The sequence below is a fragment of the Mchenga conophoros genome, linkage group LG8, assembly GCF_057382185.1.
Source record: "Mchenga conophoros isolate Kocher_MC1m ecotype Shallow Benthic linkage group LG8, M_conophoros_male_GT1.1, whole genome shotgun sequence".
Taxonomy (NCBI): Eukaryota; Metazoa; Chordata; class Actinopteri; order Cichliformes; family Cichlidae; genus Mchenga; species Mchenga conophoros.
Window position 1 is genome coordinate 4,556,226 of NC_140533.1, and position 15,583 is coordinate 4,571,808.

Sequence of the window (15,583 nt, forward strand, 5' to 3'; positions counted from 1 at the left end):
TCGTTTAGAAAACAGCAGAGAACATTACTCATTCACTTTCCCCTGCTGCACTGCCTCAGCCAGTCTAACAGTCGCTGGTTTTTCATGAACAGAAATACACACCAGCACAAAGACAGACAATATCACTTTTAATATTCTCTACAAAGCAATGCTCGCTGCCTGTGTAGTGTGCAAAGTGTATAACAGGCTTTTTCCTGACAGCCACAGCTTTGTTCCCAGCACTCGTCACTGAACAGCCAACCATCCTGATGAAAGCCCAGAGCAGATAACGCCATGAACAGAGGCAGCTTCAGCTTCACAGTCTGTTTGGCCTCTACTCTCCCCAGACGTGGATAAGGGAGAACCCTGTCATTTAAAACAATGCAACTATAAAGAGAGCTTGCTTGTCGGCCAATTCAAATCTAAGCAGATAAGACTCAAAGAAAGCCCCGTAAACCCCACAAAGCAAGAGGCAGGAGCTGCTGGGGTCTGCATTTAGGAGATTAGCTCGTGTTATGCCGCAGTTTGAATCCACTTAGTTTCAAATTGTCCCCAAACTAAATGCCAGAGGGAGGGCCACGCTTTGTGGTCTGCTGCTGAACTTGATCCTGTGATTATCACAAAGAGACTCCACTTGGTTTAGTAAGCAACAACACTGATGGCAGGAACTCCGCCATTGCTATCTCAGTTGGATTTCACAGTGTAAACAATATATATTCCCAGGCTCTGAGCAAAGAACAAACACAATAGTCATACAAAAGCAATCCCCCACCCTTTCCATACTTACTGCTTTTATTGCACTTGACTTTAGAGAGAAGCTTGTGAGCCAGCAGGAGATCTCCACTCTTCACGGCCACCAGCAGATCCTGTTCTTTTCCCATGATTACAGACCTAACCACAGACACACAAACTGATCGCAGGCAGCCGCCAAGGCTTTTTTGTCTTGTCTTTTCAGCTACAGGTAGCTGCTAATTCCCAGCAATGAGGTGAGGCGGGTGAATGCAGGACTGAGCAGCATCTAGAGGGAACAGCGCATCAGGTGAGGTGGTCAAGGACGTCTTCTTCCTCTTGTCACTAATGTTTATTTCCATTATCTCTGATCGCTGTTTGGCTTCCTGATGATGACCTTGATTTGAAGTTACAGTAAGCTCTGTAGCAGTTTTACTTGCTCGCAGGACTGAGCATAATGTTCACAGTCTGTTTTTGACAAACTGGAAGCAGCTGCAACCCAACCTGCCATGACACTGCCAAGTAGAAGCAAAGGAAAGAAAGAACAGAATGAAATCACTTTGAGTTCACAGTAACTTTAAAAAAAATACAGCCAGTGAAAAGAGCATTACCACACAGTCCCAAAAAATGCACCGTTTCATATTAAAAACGGTCAATTATCAACAGCTTTCTGACATTGTTCTGTAGAAACCATCAGCAGTCGGGCCGATTCCCCCAGCCAGTGACACTGAACCACTGAAGAAGAGGATGAGCAGACTCGTATCATGGATGTTTTATAACACAGATGTTTACGGTAGTGCAGAGAAGCCCAGACTTCTCTCTCCCAGGTACCTGCTCCAGCTTCTATGGGGCCATGCTAGCTGAGAGACATAATCTTTTCCAGTCTAACCAGGTCTACCTCAGGGTCTCCTCCCAGTTCAACCTCAGGGTCTCCTCCCAGTTCAACGTGCCTGAAACACCTTACCAAGCAAGGAGCCTAGGTCATGGGAGGGCTTGCTGTAGCTGGAGGCTGCTGTAGGTTTGTTAAAGGCTTGTTGGAGATGTAGGTTATTGTAGGTGGAGGGCTTGGCAAACCTTGTAGGGGGTGATGAACTCCACAGTAAACCAGTCCAAGGCAAGGTGATGCATAGGAATCTTTTGAGTCATGCTTAAAGTTTTGCCTTTCATTACATGCGTGAATTAGGTAAAACTGGAAAACCACAGCTATTCACCCCAAATAGCCAGTAATACAAGGATGAGTAGAACAGGTAGCTGGAAATGAGTTAAAGCAACATATTTTCCCAATTTAGCATGAGAACCTACCAACACTTACTTTTCTCCAAGCCCTTTCCTCTCCTGTCTCTATAGAAATTCTGATCTGAACGATACAATCTGAGCTGCCCTCAAACAGCATCAGTAATATTGTCCTCCTTTTCCAACTGCTCATCACATCAAGAGAGAATTCATGGTCTCTGGGAAATCTAGCTGATGGATTTTTTTTCCCCTTAGTTGAAATATTATGACTTGTGTGAAAATGTATTTACCTCTTTGGAGACTATAAAAGTCCAGTGATGTGGCACAACAGATAAACATCAATGAAAACTTAAAAAAGCGCTAAAAGTGCTCAGCTTATACAGGTATCATGATAAGTTAGTAAGCATTTTGTGAAACCTAATAAACAATGGCACCATTATTTGATATCCTTTAATATAAAACAATTATCAAGCTCTAATTGAAGAAAGTTGTCTAATTCAACAGGCAAATAAAATGCAATCCCTTCCAAGAAATCAATAAGCAAATTTTCAGTAGTTAAATACAGTCAAGAATAAGCAAGTGACTTAAACTTGACCCAGCATTTGTTTGTTTTCTTTGATCCAGGAAGCCAGGTCCCTCTGGAGTGTGCAACTAATCTCCAACTCTTCCCGTGCAGCAACATGGTCTCCGTTCACTGATAACATCCCCCTGACCTTTAAGAGGAAGCATCTTTTCAGTGAAGCAATGCCAGGCATTCTGCCAGCTTACGTTATTGGGAGAAAAAGTTGTGTTTTTCTCTCTGAGAAAAAGCAGCAGGCAGAGCCACTTCAGAACCAATTTGTTCAAAATCACAGATGTGCGGGTTAGCAAGTGCAGACTAGGGGGACACAAAGTGACCATACAATTGATCTCAGGGAAACATAGAGACAGCCTCCCTGGGTTTCTACACTTACCACTGAGGCAGATTAAACAGGGTTTTTCACAGAGTCAAACAGTGTCCAATTAGATTCTGTCTGTATGCAAAACAAAACAATCTGAGTCTGGAGGAGGCTGTCTTGGATGAAATAGTGCTCTGCAGGCACGATGTCCACCTAGTTCAGCTATTCTGCTGCAGACTTCTAGGTGATGATGCAGCAGGGTAGCCCAGCAATAGATGCCAATGCACATGGTTTAAAACTAGCCATGCACCTCTACACGCAGAAACAACTGCACAGCCCATCACTAACATGAGCAATGCAGAATGTAAACAAGAAAGTCAAAATTGGCATGTTGGCCTAAAGTGGATAGAGAGCTTACTTCAGTAGGGTTACACTGTAGTTGATCGTGGATGACCAAAGTGATAAGTGACAAATCCTTGAGTTGCACTACACTGTACGAGAAATTCTTCAGTCTAATATAGTCTAATATACTACATGTATATGTTGTAGACCTAATTTTCTCTGCAATATTCAGCTCAATAGCAAGCAGACCAAACCTCTATTCTTCACTGGGACAATTTCATTTACATCCCACTGCAGCAAACGGACGAATGCAATATACAAAAAACTGAGAACTTTGTGAAATCAAAACATCGGCATCTCATCAACATCACAAATCTATAACACCCTCTTCCACCACCGTGAAGCACAGATGGATGGAAAAAGCCCTGAAAGTTGGTGATTTATGAAAACAAGGTCCTTGCCGACCAGGGAAATTTACTGGAAAACGCCAATAGCTCGTTCAAAGTTATCGTACATTTTCAGCTGTTTGCCTGTAAGTGAAAAAAACATGATCATGCGACTTGTGAACGCATTTCATTGGGACAGCCGTCTGCTCTCATCGTTCAAATCTAGTTCGCCAAGTTACCAATCTCAACTATCAAGGTGTCCCAACTACTGTCCTTCCTACTATAATCCTGTCGTATTTCTATTAACCGAGTCCGTCTCTTTTTAGTCTGTTCACAATGAACAGGTTTAAAGAAGGGAAAAGGTTCTCACCTGCTCAACTACGGCGGTGTAATAGGATAGCTCACAACCGAGCAAGAAGAGCGCTCAGGGTAGCGCGAGACGGACTTACAGCGTTAAGAGACCCGCGAACACTGACACAACTTCTGGTAGAAACTTTCAAAGTAAAGTTGCGCAACAAGTCTTGGATTCTTGCTTGTCAAACTTCCTTTGTTTTTTGCTTGTTTTCAATATCAGATGGCACAGAGTTATGTTCGGACCGGAAAATTCAACGTCAGTTTCTGACGCCACTGAGCAATAACCCTTGGATTGTCTGACTTCCACTTCTATATGATTTTATTATGAAGGGAAAATTACACAACTCGATCTAGCGTCCTTCTTCGGTTTGGTTAACTTAACGGAGGTGAGTAACCAGCCTACTGTATGACCATCATATTGAAACAAAAGTTGTTTTTTTATTAATAATTATGAAAACTAAATATTATTACTATTATTACAAAGCAAAGTTCTCGCTACTAAGGAGCCATTTCCCCCATTTATATACTTTAATTGCTTATTTTAGCCATAGTTGTTTTTGTTTGTTTTGTTTTTCTTGACGAATTTAAATTTGACTGTTTGTGTGATGGCAGTGTGAGTTAAATCCTCAGACCATTTTTAGTCAGTATTAAGTAAGTCTTGTTAGAAGCTTATTTCCCTCAGTGGACCCTGCTGGTGAGAAGAGTGAGCGAGAGCTAGCAGAGCAGTGATGTAGTAGCGACATCTGCTGATGAAACACTGCTACTAACATTACTCCTAGTCAAATCCAAGGCAGCGCGATTTTCTGTTACCTCGCGTTTACAGTCTTGTATAAAAGTCCATTTCGGCCATTAAAAAGAAAAACCAAATCCAGAAATGTTAAAAACCAAAAAAGTTAGTCATGATTTATAGAAATTATCATGATTTGACTTGCATGTTAAAAGGATCAGCTAAAATGATCAGCGTTTTTAAAAATAAAACTATCATTATGAAATCACAAAGGTAAATGGTGAGAGTTTTGAAAAACTGAAAAGAAAATGAAAGTATGACAAATTGTTTAAAATTATGAGGGGAAAATCTAAGTGATGAGACAAAACATGCAGATGGGAAGATAGAATGGCAAATTGTGAGATGAAAAGAGGAGCTAGAAAGTTATAAAGCATAAGGTCAAAATAAGACGAGAAAAATTATCACATAAGAAGTCAAAGGCATCAAGTGGTCTTCAGACAACAGGTTCGGTCAACCACGCCCACTTTTTCTCTGCTCATTAGCCCCGGAAATAAATAGCTGTAGTAGTAGACTTTGAAATTCATTTACTTCTGTAGGTGCAGGTAACGCCTCGTCTCTTCGCGCGCCGTCGGGGTATGTAACACATGCTGCGTTTTCAAAGTCCGTGTAATTCCTTGGCATTCACTGCTGTAGAAATGTCTCCCAGAGAGCCTGTTGGTTGCGTTTGTCTATGTCGAGGAAAGGTGTGCACACTTCCCTTTCTGTTAATTTAAGTGTGACATTGTACTATACTTTAATGTTATATAGAATATAGTCTTTAATAAAAATTAAAATATAACATTTTTTCACAACAAAGAAGGCTTCCACTGCTACTTCTCTTGGGTTCTAGTTACATTTTTATTTATAAGATTTTCGTTTTTTATCTAAACGATATAAATGTAAATGAGTGACAGCTTCCAGCAGTTTTTAGCTTTGGAAAGGAGACATTTGAAGATCAAATTCAAAAAGGTTGCTTTTGAGCTTTGTTTTTAAAAGCCCTGAGTGAATTCATCTGGGATATCTTTCACAATGTCACTATTTGAACTATTCTTAGTGGAGTTTGCTTTTGTGTGCAAGGCCTTGTTAGGATTATCATGCAGTATTCCCTTTGGGAAAGAAACAGGCTAGAGATGAACATAAACTCTTTATTTCCAAGGTCAGTCACTGGGAACCATGCAGACTGATTTGAGGAATGTGACTCATCTTGCTGGCTGTTCTAACCATGCAAAGCATGAAAAAGTTCTCTTGAGCAGTAAAACAGGACATAGTGCAGTTGTGTTTTAATTATTTGAAACCTAAAGTAAGAAAAACTAATTCAAACAATGTCTAGACAGACTTGTATACAGAATTCTGTGAGATGCTTCTCTCAGCAAAACAAATGAAATTAAAGTAAAGCTTCTCACAACTTTGAGCCACTGCAGAAGAATGACAAACTGATGCTAAATGACCCAATTTTTTTTTTTTTTACATTGTTAGCATTTTAGAGGTAATCGGGTGAAGAGTGTTTTCTTGCAAAAATTTTTTTGCACATATTTTATGAATTATGACATGATGCCCAAGTTGATTCAATCAGTTAATCAAAGTTTCTCCACGGCTGTCTGTTACCCACAGCAAGACTTCTCGTGTATTGTATATTGCTGAAACTCTAATAGAGTTTGAGACGCCACAAGAGGGAACGTGAGACTCATTTTAGTTCAGTGGATGAATTGTTGGCATTAAAGTTTTAATTCTAAAAAATTTAATTGTCCCATATTGCTTTAGATTCTTTCAGTGCCCCATTTTGCTTTTGCAGTCTTATCTGAAACTGAGGCCTTGCAACATTGCATTGTCTTCATATTTCGTATAATCAATGCCAACTAAAAAAAGACAGAAATAGCCACTGTGTTGTTGTGCATTTGATTTTGATCCAGAAGTAACTGTATTTGGACAAAATTGTGTACTAGATGCCTGCGAGCTTGGTTGGAAAAATTCACATATTTGCTCATTGGTGAAAGTAACCGACAAAAATAATTTATTTATTTATTTATTTTTAGACCTTGCTAGATTTCTAGAGGAAACATTCCTAGAGTCGAACAGCCTTTATATCAGACCATAAACATGCTCCTGTTTATGGGCGGAGGGTGACTCTGTCAAAAGACTGCAGGATACCAGGAGTCTGTGGAAAACTGGCCCCGAGTTCCCTTGCTCTGACCTCTTTAAACATTCCCATTTGAGACTGGTTTCTACTTCCAGGCTGTTGAATAAAATGCAGTGCATTTACACATTTCTAGTCTTATAGTACAGAAGCATATCCAGGGTTTGTTCATTGGTCAGCCATTTGTTAGCAAGTGAGCATGCTCTTGTTTCTCGGTCAGATCAAACCTTCCATCACGCCTGGCTGCACAGTGCCAAGACTACAGCGAACACTGGCTCAAAGCTTAAAAATTGAACTTCACTAACAGGTGATGTCATGTAGCCGTGGTTTGGGGAGGAAACTACTGGAAAACGTTTACATATTGCAGGAAATGATTCACGGGCGCGTTAAATAAATGCTGAGTTTTAAATAATGAGGTGATAGGTGCTGGAAACGGGTTTTTTAGGTTTGGCACGTCTAATGGATACGCCTAAGCATAGGGTGGCGGTAAAGCGCGCATAAGCGGTTTAAACGCCTCCAATAAAGCCAAAAGAAGACAAAGCATTGACTTAGATGGCACTGAGTTAAATGTAATAAGCTGACAGTGGGATTAAGTACATGGTAACAGGCCTTGTTGAATCCTCCGCTTGCCCCCGCAGGTTAGTTTGCCGTCGTGTAACCGGACACATGCCTCTGCGTGCTGCTTTGCAAGTGGCTGCTGTTCGCCTCTTTAACACCATCTAATATTAACCGCGGCACTCTGGCCACTTTGCCTCTTCTCTCTCGGTTTCTGTCATCTCTTCTGCTCAAGACTTTATTCATTATGTGTCCTCTGCAGCTGAGGAAGTTGCTCTTTGTAGGGTGGGTCGTAGGTTACGTCGCCTTTCTGCTCTCAATCAAGAGGATGTGGACCGGGAAGTACATCCGAAATCCGGTTGTCCGCTCTCTCCTGGTGAACATGCTGAGCGACCTGGATACGATAGACGTTACAAAGGTAGGTTACCTGCGAATGGTCCTTGTCACGACTGCGGGGGTTCTGTAAAGGGTAAAACGAGGCTTTGTGAAATACTGAAAAGTTGGAATCAATTGTGCAGATGTTGGACTAAAAAGTGATCGTTTGCCAAAGTGATTTCCGGCATTAGCCCAAAGATTATTGCCTGTATTTAAGCTGCTGATCTATAATATGTGAACAGGATGTCAAAGAAGTTTCTCGTGGGTATGACAGGGTAATTTTGAGCCACGAACTACATTCCTGTCACAATGTAGACATATGTGCGTTTTTGGCAAAGTGACTTTTATATATAGCAATTATGTATCAGCTCAAGTGTCACTGACATCAAAAATGTCTGTTTTTGTTTTGTAAAGGGAGATCTGGCTATTTCAACACATACAACAGTTTTATAAACATATGAACTGCATTGATTTAAAATGTAGGTGCACTAACACAGTCATAAATATACTTGCAAAACAGGTCATTTCTTCATTTTATATACAACTTCTTCATAAATCTTGTTATGCCCAGCATATTCACCAGTATAGGCAAATGTATAAAGTATACATTGAAAACATCAGAAATCACTTGGCACAACACCGGGGTTGTATCGGTGGATGACTTGTAAGTGTTGCGCAATTATAAACGGGGCGAATAATATGGTTGTGGTGCTTGAAAGGAAAAAAACTGACTGTTGATAATAATCTTACTGTAATGAACAATGTGTTCTGAAGCAGAACATGTTCCTTCATTTAACATGCACACACCCCCCACTTACTGCACATCTTGCAAATAAAATGTAGTGTAACACTACTGGAACAACAAGATCTCCAGCAAATCAGCCCAAAGCAAGGTTAGCATGTTCACTCAGCAGGGTTGGTGTTGAATGAGAACTCAGAATGTGTATGACTGTGACTTATCCTCAATGCTCACTTGATTGTATTCAGCAACTGTATGTTTTCTGTACTTTTCAGCTGTGCCTTATTATTTCATATTTTCTCTAAAACTTGTTTAGTGGTACAGGTGCAACCCTGACCAACTGGAAGAATCACTGCAGCCACTGTTTATCCAAAACCAGCTGGATGCGGACACCAGGGCTTTTGTGGAACAGAGTGAAGAGAAGTCTACGTATCTCTTCACCCAAATCTATTATTCTCTCGTCTCAACTGTCCTCAGCCCGCTGGTATCGCGTACCTCCATTAATGGGTGAGTTCTTTACACACTAGTCTTCCTTTCACCTGTAGTCCATCTTTGCCTGACTTGCGCTCCCTCTTAGGTTTCTGGGTCGCGGCTCTATGTTCGTGTTTTCCAAGAACCAGTTCCAGCAGCTTATGCGGATCGAGCCAGACTGGGTGGCTGACAGACTATTGGACCTCGGCGCGGGGGATGGTGGTGTTACAAAGGTGATGGCACCACATTTCACGGAGGTCTATGTAACTGAAGTGTCATTGACCATGAAAAGGCGTCTCCGCAAGAAGAAATTCAAGTAAGTGTGGGATTTTTGTTTTGTTAAACTAAATGAAAGTTCTGGGTGATCTTGGATGGCGGATGTAGCAGGTGGTGGTGCAGACGTAGCTCCGACTTTCAAACGGTCACGATTAAAACCAGAGATATATAAAACAACTGATGGAAGGGTAATTGTAGAGGATGAACTACTTAATTTCCTTGCTGTAAAAATCAAAACTTTAAGTCAGGATGAAATTGTGTTGTTGGCCACGAACACATTTGAATCCGAGGGGATTGAAGCCTCCAAGAAAGTTTTGTTTGAGCTCTGCCCCACTACCTCACAGCGGTGCGTTGGATATAAAGGACAGCATAAAGACGCCAACAATATTAAACTCTGTCTTAAAGTGCTGAATGAGTGTGGGGAGAATATCCCAAGATTTGTATCTCATCACCTGGATGATTTGCCGCCTGTTACATACTCCAGCATGGATGTGTGTTGTCTACTACGGCGAATGGACCAGCTGTGTGCTGAGGTGGGTGCTTTAAAACATGTAGTTAAACTACAGGCGGATGTCTGCGAGCAAGTTATGACCAATGCTGTGGAGGTCGACCAACGTGTGACTGCTCTTGAGTGTCGGCCTGAGGTACCGGCTGAGCCTGTTACGCTGAATGCTCAGGGGTCGGGGACCGCTTCCCACTTTCCCCTGGGGAAACACGCAGAGGAGCGGTGGGGGAGTCGAAGTAAAGGCGGCCCGCGTGAAAGGCAGGAAGCCAGAGCTTTGGCTGCTTCAAGGACTGGGACAAGCACAGTGTCAGCATTTTGTCCGGAGATGTTGCTATGTGGTCAAGATAGGGCTCCGACGACAGCCTCAGGTCGTAATATGGAAACTACAGCAACAACGGAGGATCCCGTTGAGACAGTGCTTTCTACATGCTCCCCACAATGGAGTAAAGTTGTGAAAAATGGCAAGCCTCGTCTCAAGCTGGAGAAGGTTAATTCGGGTTCAGGAATGCATGCTGCTACCACTGGACACAATAAGAGGCCTGGACCTGTATCGATTATCGGCACTGGAGCTGTGAGTACAATCAGAACTGTGCAAACTAAATTGGTGAGCGTGTTTGCCACTAAATTTGCCCTGGATGTAGATGCAGAAACTCTTGCTCTGTATTTGAGAGAGAAACTCAAAAGAGATGTGACCTGTCAAAAAATTGCTACTAAACGTAGCAGGTTCGGCTCTTTCAAGGTTACTGCTGAACGTAATGATGTAGGTGAAATGTACAATCCTGAACTCTGGCCTGAAGGGCCGGCGTTTTTATGAACCTCGTAAGCCCAGTACGGTTGTGCCAAGCTCAGTGGATCCAGCAGGGGAGATAACTGCGATACCAACGTATTAACATGAAGATGTCTATTAGGATATTATCATACAACTGTCGTGGTCTACGTTTGGGACAGAGTGCAGGGGACAAAGCTCGACGGATTGTTGTGGACAGTCTGCTTGCAGAATGTGACATTTTATGCTTGCAGGAGACATGGTTGTCCAAACAGGACCTGGGAAAACTTAACTGTCTAAATGCAAGTTTTTTGGGAGTGGGGGAATCAACAACTGATCTCAGCACAGCCATAGTCAGAGGCAGAATACCTGGAGGGGTTGCTGTGCTTTGGGACAAAAAAATAGACCCTGTGATAAAGCCCATTAGACTGGATGTAGACTGGTGTATTGGTATACAATAGTAGTTTTATCATTCTTAATATTTATACTCCCTATGAATCTTGTCAAAATGAGCAAGAATACCTCAGTAGGCTGGCTTTTATTAATGCATTTATTCAAGACAACGATACTTACAGCATATATGTTTTGGGTGATTTTAATGCTGATCTCACAGACAGCAGTTCTCAGTTTGCTAAACACTTAACTCACTTTTGTCAAGTTAATAATCTTATCTCGTCTACCAAAGTGTTACTGCCTGCAGATAGCTATACATAAGTGAAGCCTGGCATAGTACATCATGGCTGGACCACTGTATCTGTACAGCTGATGGACATGCAGCTTTAGCAAACATGACTATTAGGTATGAGGTAACTGTGTCAGATCATATACCTTTTGGTTTTACTGTGAATGTGGAACAAATGCCAGCAACTACTGGAAATAATATTGCTACCAGTGTTCATTCATTTCATTTCATTTATTTATTCATTTTCAGGCACAACAAATACCTATATTGAACATAAAATACACAGTGTAAAATTAGACTGGTCAGCATGTAGTGAAGATGATTTCTTAGCTTATCATAGTAATACCGATATACATCTGAACAACATTTCTTTGCCCAAAGAAGCTATTTTGTGCAAAGATGTCAACTGTAAGAAAGCTCTGCATAAACATTTACTCTGCTCAATGTATGATGATATAGTGACTGCTCTGTATAAAAGTGGTACACTGCTTGATAAACAATATAAGCATAAGAAACCTAACATCAGACCTGGCTGGAAAGAACATGTATCCATGTACCATGATGAAGCTCGCATAGCTTATAAATGTTGGGCCATGGCTGGAAGACCTAAACAAGGCCCAGAATTTGAACAGAAAAAATGTGCGAATGCCAGATATAAGTACGCTGTTCGCTTTATAACTAAAAATGAGCAAATGCTGAGAGCAGATTCTTTGGCCAGGAAAATGCTGTGTAATAATATGGCAGATTTTTGGAAAGAGGTGAAAGCTCTTAATAACTGTAAACCATCTCTACCATCAACTGTTGAAGGTGTTTCTGGGGCAGATAACATTGCAGCATTATGGAGACAGCATTACAGTGCATTGTTTAACTGTATAAAAAGTGATCCATATGAGGACAATCTTGACATGAGTAATGACACAATAAGTGTAAGGACACATGAAGTATATGAAGCCATTCATAGGTTGTCTGATGATAAATCCTCTGGTTTGGATCACATCACTGCAGAACATTTAAAACATGTAGCACTCTGTTTCACTGGGTTTATGATTCATGGCATATTACCAGACTCAATGCTGTGTATTTTACTGGTACCAGTTATGAAGGACAAAGCTGCAAAAGTGAGCTGTTTGGATAATTACAGGCCAATTGCACTAGCCAGTATTTTATCTAAGGTGTTAGAAAGAATCTTGTTTGACAGAGTTAGTGTGTTCATCTCTTCTCTGGATAATCAGTTTGGCTTCAAACCAAAGCACAGCACTGACATGTGCATATATGCACTCAAGGAAATAGTTAGTTTGTATAGGGCTAAAAATTCATCTGTCCTCATGTGTTTCATTGATGCCTCTAAGCCTTTTGATCGAGTGAACCACAGAAAACTTTTTGATAAAATGAAGAGACGGGGAGTTCCTCAGTACATCGTGAGGATTCTCTCTTACTGGTACGCTCATCAGAACATGCAGGTTAAATGGGGAAGCAGTATTTCTGCCCCCTTTGGTGTCAGCAATGGTGTTAGACAGGGTGGGATTTTGTTTCCAATTTTATTTAATTTGTATGTTGATGATTTGTCCATACAGCTGAGAGCCTGTAACACTGGGTGTATATTAGGTAAAACATTAATAAATTATCTTATGTATGCAGATGACCTGGTTGTTTTTAGTCCAAGCAGTGCTGGGTTACAGGATCTTCTTAATGTCTGTACTGAATATGGTGTGCAATATGACATTGAGTACAATGCTGCTAAAAGTGCTGTTTTGATATGTAGAACCAAGCAGGATAAACAGCTAAATTTCCCTTTGTTTAAACTGGCACAAAAAACTCTTGAAGTTCATAAAAAGGTGAAATACCTGCCAGCCAGATGTTTGTAGCTGTGGGTGTCTGGACTTTTAAAGCACTTTTAAGAAAGCTAATGTTCAATTTTAGAGAACGACTGGATTGTTCGAGTAACAGTATAATTTTAGCACTTACAGATCCAACAGTGAGTGGTTCCCGTTACGCATCCAGTCTGAGAAAGCACTGGTTAAAGTGTTTGTGTATTTTTTTTTTTTTTTTTTTTTAATGGTTTATACCTTGTGTTGGGGGGGGGGGGGGGATGTTTTGTCTTGTTTTTATGGACATGAAGTCTGCCAATAAAGATTGAATTGAATTGGATGATCTCTTGTAACTGAATGCTTATTTCTCCTGCTAAATTCCTGTTGATATCAGACTGCTGGGTATAGATGCGTGGCAGGAGACAGGCTTTAAGTATGACGTGATCAGCTGTTTGAACCTTCTCGACCGCTGCGACGATCCCCTGCATCTCCTGAAGGACATCCGACAATCACTGGTTCCAGGGACGGGAAGACTCATCGTGGCTGCTGTGATTCCTTTCCAACCTTGGCTAGAAATCGGTCAGTTGAAAATAAATGCTGCTTGTATGTTATGCTCTGTAACCATTTTCTGTCCAGATAAAGCAGCCTCTTTTTGTCTCTCTTCCCCAGGAGGGAGATGGGAGCGTCCCAGGGAATACATAAAAATTCAAGGCAAGACTTGGGAGGAGCAAGTAAACAGTCTTACAAATGAGGTTTTCCGAAAGGTGGGGTTTGAGGTGGAGTCCTTCACCCGATTGCCATACCTCTGCGAAGGGGACATAGCAAGAGATTACTACCTTCTTGATGATGCAGTTTTTGTTCTAAAGTCCTCAGATGATCAAGTGGCTGCTCCATGAGTACTACAAGCACAGAGTATGTAGTTATATTTTCATGAGCATTCTTGAATCGCAGTGTTTGACTTTTTTAGAAGTGGCGAGTCGGGTGTGAAGCTCAGGTAACATAGTTTCAATGTTCACCAGCCATCTTGTTTAGTGAGACCTCTACCCAAAAATCTGGAAGGCATTTGGCCTATAAGAAAATGCCACTAATGGACTCTGATGTCATAACTCTTACACAACCAACAAAACATGAGATTTTTTTTTGTCGTTACCTGTGCTCACTGGAAGTATCATTCTGTATTGATGCAGAGGACCCTCTTGAGATGGTGTTTAACTGGACCCTTATTTTTCCCAACAAATTTTCTACCCAATATCAGACAGTGAAGATGGTGCAAGTGAAAGAAAGGCATTTAAACACCCATTTTGTAGCCAGTTCATTATAATTTTACAATAACTTGAAGCAGAACTTTTAAAGTGAGCCCATGGAATTCCAGCTTCAATGACCACAAAAAGAATATTGTAGACTGTTCAAAGCTAGTTCTTTTCTTTCTTTCTTTTTCTTTTTTTAATGAAAATAGATTAAAGCTTTATTCTTTGACAATAACATCTAAATCTTTAATTCTTGATATAAAATACCTGTTGGTGCTAGTAGATGTAACTATGATATAAATGGACAAGGCCTTAGTTACCGCATTGACTTGTAAACTACTGGTTTTACTATTCCAAGCAATGCTGTAGCAGCAAGCCCTGCATTTATGGCTGTTTATGAATTAAACTTTGTCTCTCAATGTTATGGCCTGAATCTATGCTGCTCAAATAATGGTGCAGAATGAATTTTTTGGGGGGGGGGAAATGTGCCACACATAATGCAGTCTAAGTGTTTGTTCTAAATAAAATACACTTTTGAGCATTTCTTGGCTTAATTTTATTTTTGTCATGCTGCAGTGACGTTCCTGTAAGATAATATTTGCCTCAAAGAAATTTGACAATCTGTACCTTCAACAAATTCAATACTAGTGTATCCCAAGCCTAGTCTTCTGTGAGAACTATAAATGTATGCACTGCTTCCAAACAGCAGATTCAAACTTAGTCCAGCTATCAGATTATCCCCTACTCTTAATAGATCTCTGTGGGTTTTTTTTTTTTTTTTTTAATTTATTTGCTCTTGTGGTCTCAAAGGTTTTATACATATTTCAAAGATTGGCAAGTAGGCATTACTTGAATATTTTAAGGATTATCTTTGATTTGATGTATATTTAAGAAATGCATTTCTGCTCTTGCTTGTTACCAGACTCCAACGTACTGCTTGCCATTAAGTCTCATGTTGTACCTGTTTAAAAGGTTGGTCAGGGTTTGCAAAATGGAGCAGCGAAAGCACAATGAGCATATGGGGTCATATAATGGGGTGTTTATGTTTCACTAACAAAAGTTTTGGGGGACTTGGCAAGGACTGCTTAAAGTTGGTACGTGAGTATGGGCAGATGGCTGATTACAGGAACCACCTGAGAGTCAACCTCTGCTGCAGACGAAACAGGATTGCCTCTAAAACTCTGCAAATAAGCTCTTCAGTTTCTGGAATTAATGTTTGGAGAGAACTTACTCCCAAATTGTGTAAATGTAGTTAAACATTCTTCTCAATATGTATAAAAATACTTATTCTGTGTCGTAGCAATATGTAGAGTTAAATTCTGTTTTATAAGGAGAATTTAACTACACATCAGAATCAT

At 40.7% G+C, this 15,583-nt stretch overlaps 3 protein-coding genes and 1 pseudogene across 8 annotated transcripts in view; 3 read left to right on the plus strand and 1 right to left on the minus strand.

The window, feature by feature from the left end:
• The window catches only part of caskin2a (CASK interacting protein 2a), a 56,269-nt gene extending 52,275 nt beyond the window's left edge, over window positions 1-3,994 (minus strand). For all 4 annotated transcript variants that reach the window (XM_085283653.1, XM_085283652.1, XM_085283651.1 and 1 more), the window contains exons 1-2: window positions 3,918-3,994; window positions 767-1,223 (exon numbers count right to left, since the gene is read on the minus strand). In XM_085283653.1, the coding sequence (XP_085139779.1) occupies window positions 767-860 (94 nt within the window). In that variant the 5' untranslated portion in view covers window positions 861-1,223; window positions 3,918-3,994. The remainder of the gene's footprint in view (window positions 1-766; window positions 1,224-3,917) is intronic.
• Window positions 3,995-5,179: 1,185 nt separating this feature from the next.
• mettl9 (methyltransferase 9, His-X-His N1-histidine) lies at window positions 5,180-14,766 on the plus strand. Of its 3 annotated transcripts, none has more exons than XM_085283657.1 (6): window positions 5,180-5,261; window positions 7,619-7,774; window positions 8,787-8,977; window positions 9,048-9,257; window positions 13,373-13,557; window positions 13,648-14,766. In XM_085283657.1, the coding sequence occupies exons 2-6, from the start codon at window positions 7,685-7,687 to the stop codon at window positions 13,872-13,874; spliced, it is 903 nt and encodes a 300-aa protein (XP_085139783.1). In that variant the 5' UTR covers window positions 5,180-5,261; window positions 7,619-7,684; the 3' UTR covers window positions 13,875-14,766. The 3 variants fall into 3 exon arrangements, with proteins under 3 accessions (XP_085139783.1, XP_085139782.1, XP_085139781.1); XM_085283656.1 differs by lacking the exon at window positions 5,180-5,261 and adding an exon at window positions 7,320-7,439; XM_085283655.1 differs by lacking the exon at window positions 5,180-5,261 and adding an exon at window positions 7,343-7,439 and having other exon boundaries at window positions 7,592-7,774.
• LOC146567947 (uncharacterized) lies at window positions 9,266-10,536 on the plus strand. The gene has a single exon (XM_085283654.1). It carries the CDS (start codon window positions 9,313-9,315, stop codon window positions 10,534-10,536), a length of 1,224 nt encoding a protein of 407 aa, XP_085139780.1. The 5' UTR covers window positions 9,266-9,312.
• LOC146567948 (uncharacterized) lies at window positions 10,614-11,557 on the plus strand (annotated as a pseudogene).
• Window positions 14,767-15,583: the final 817 nt, after the last annotated feature.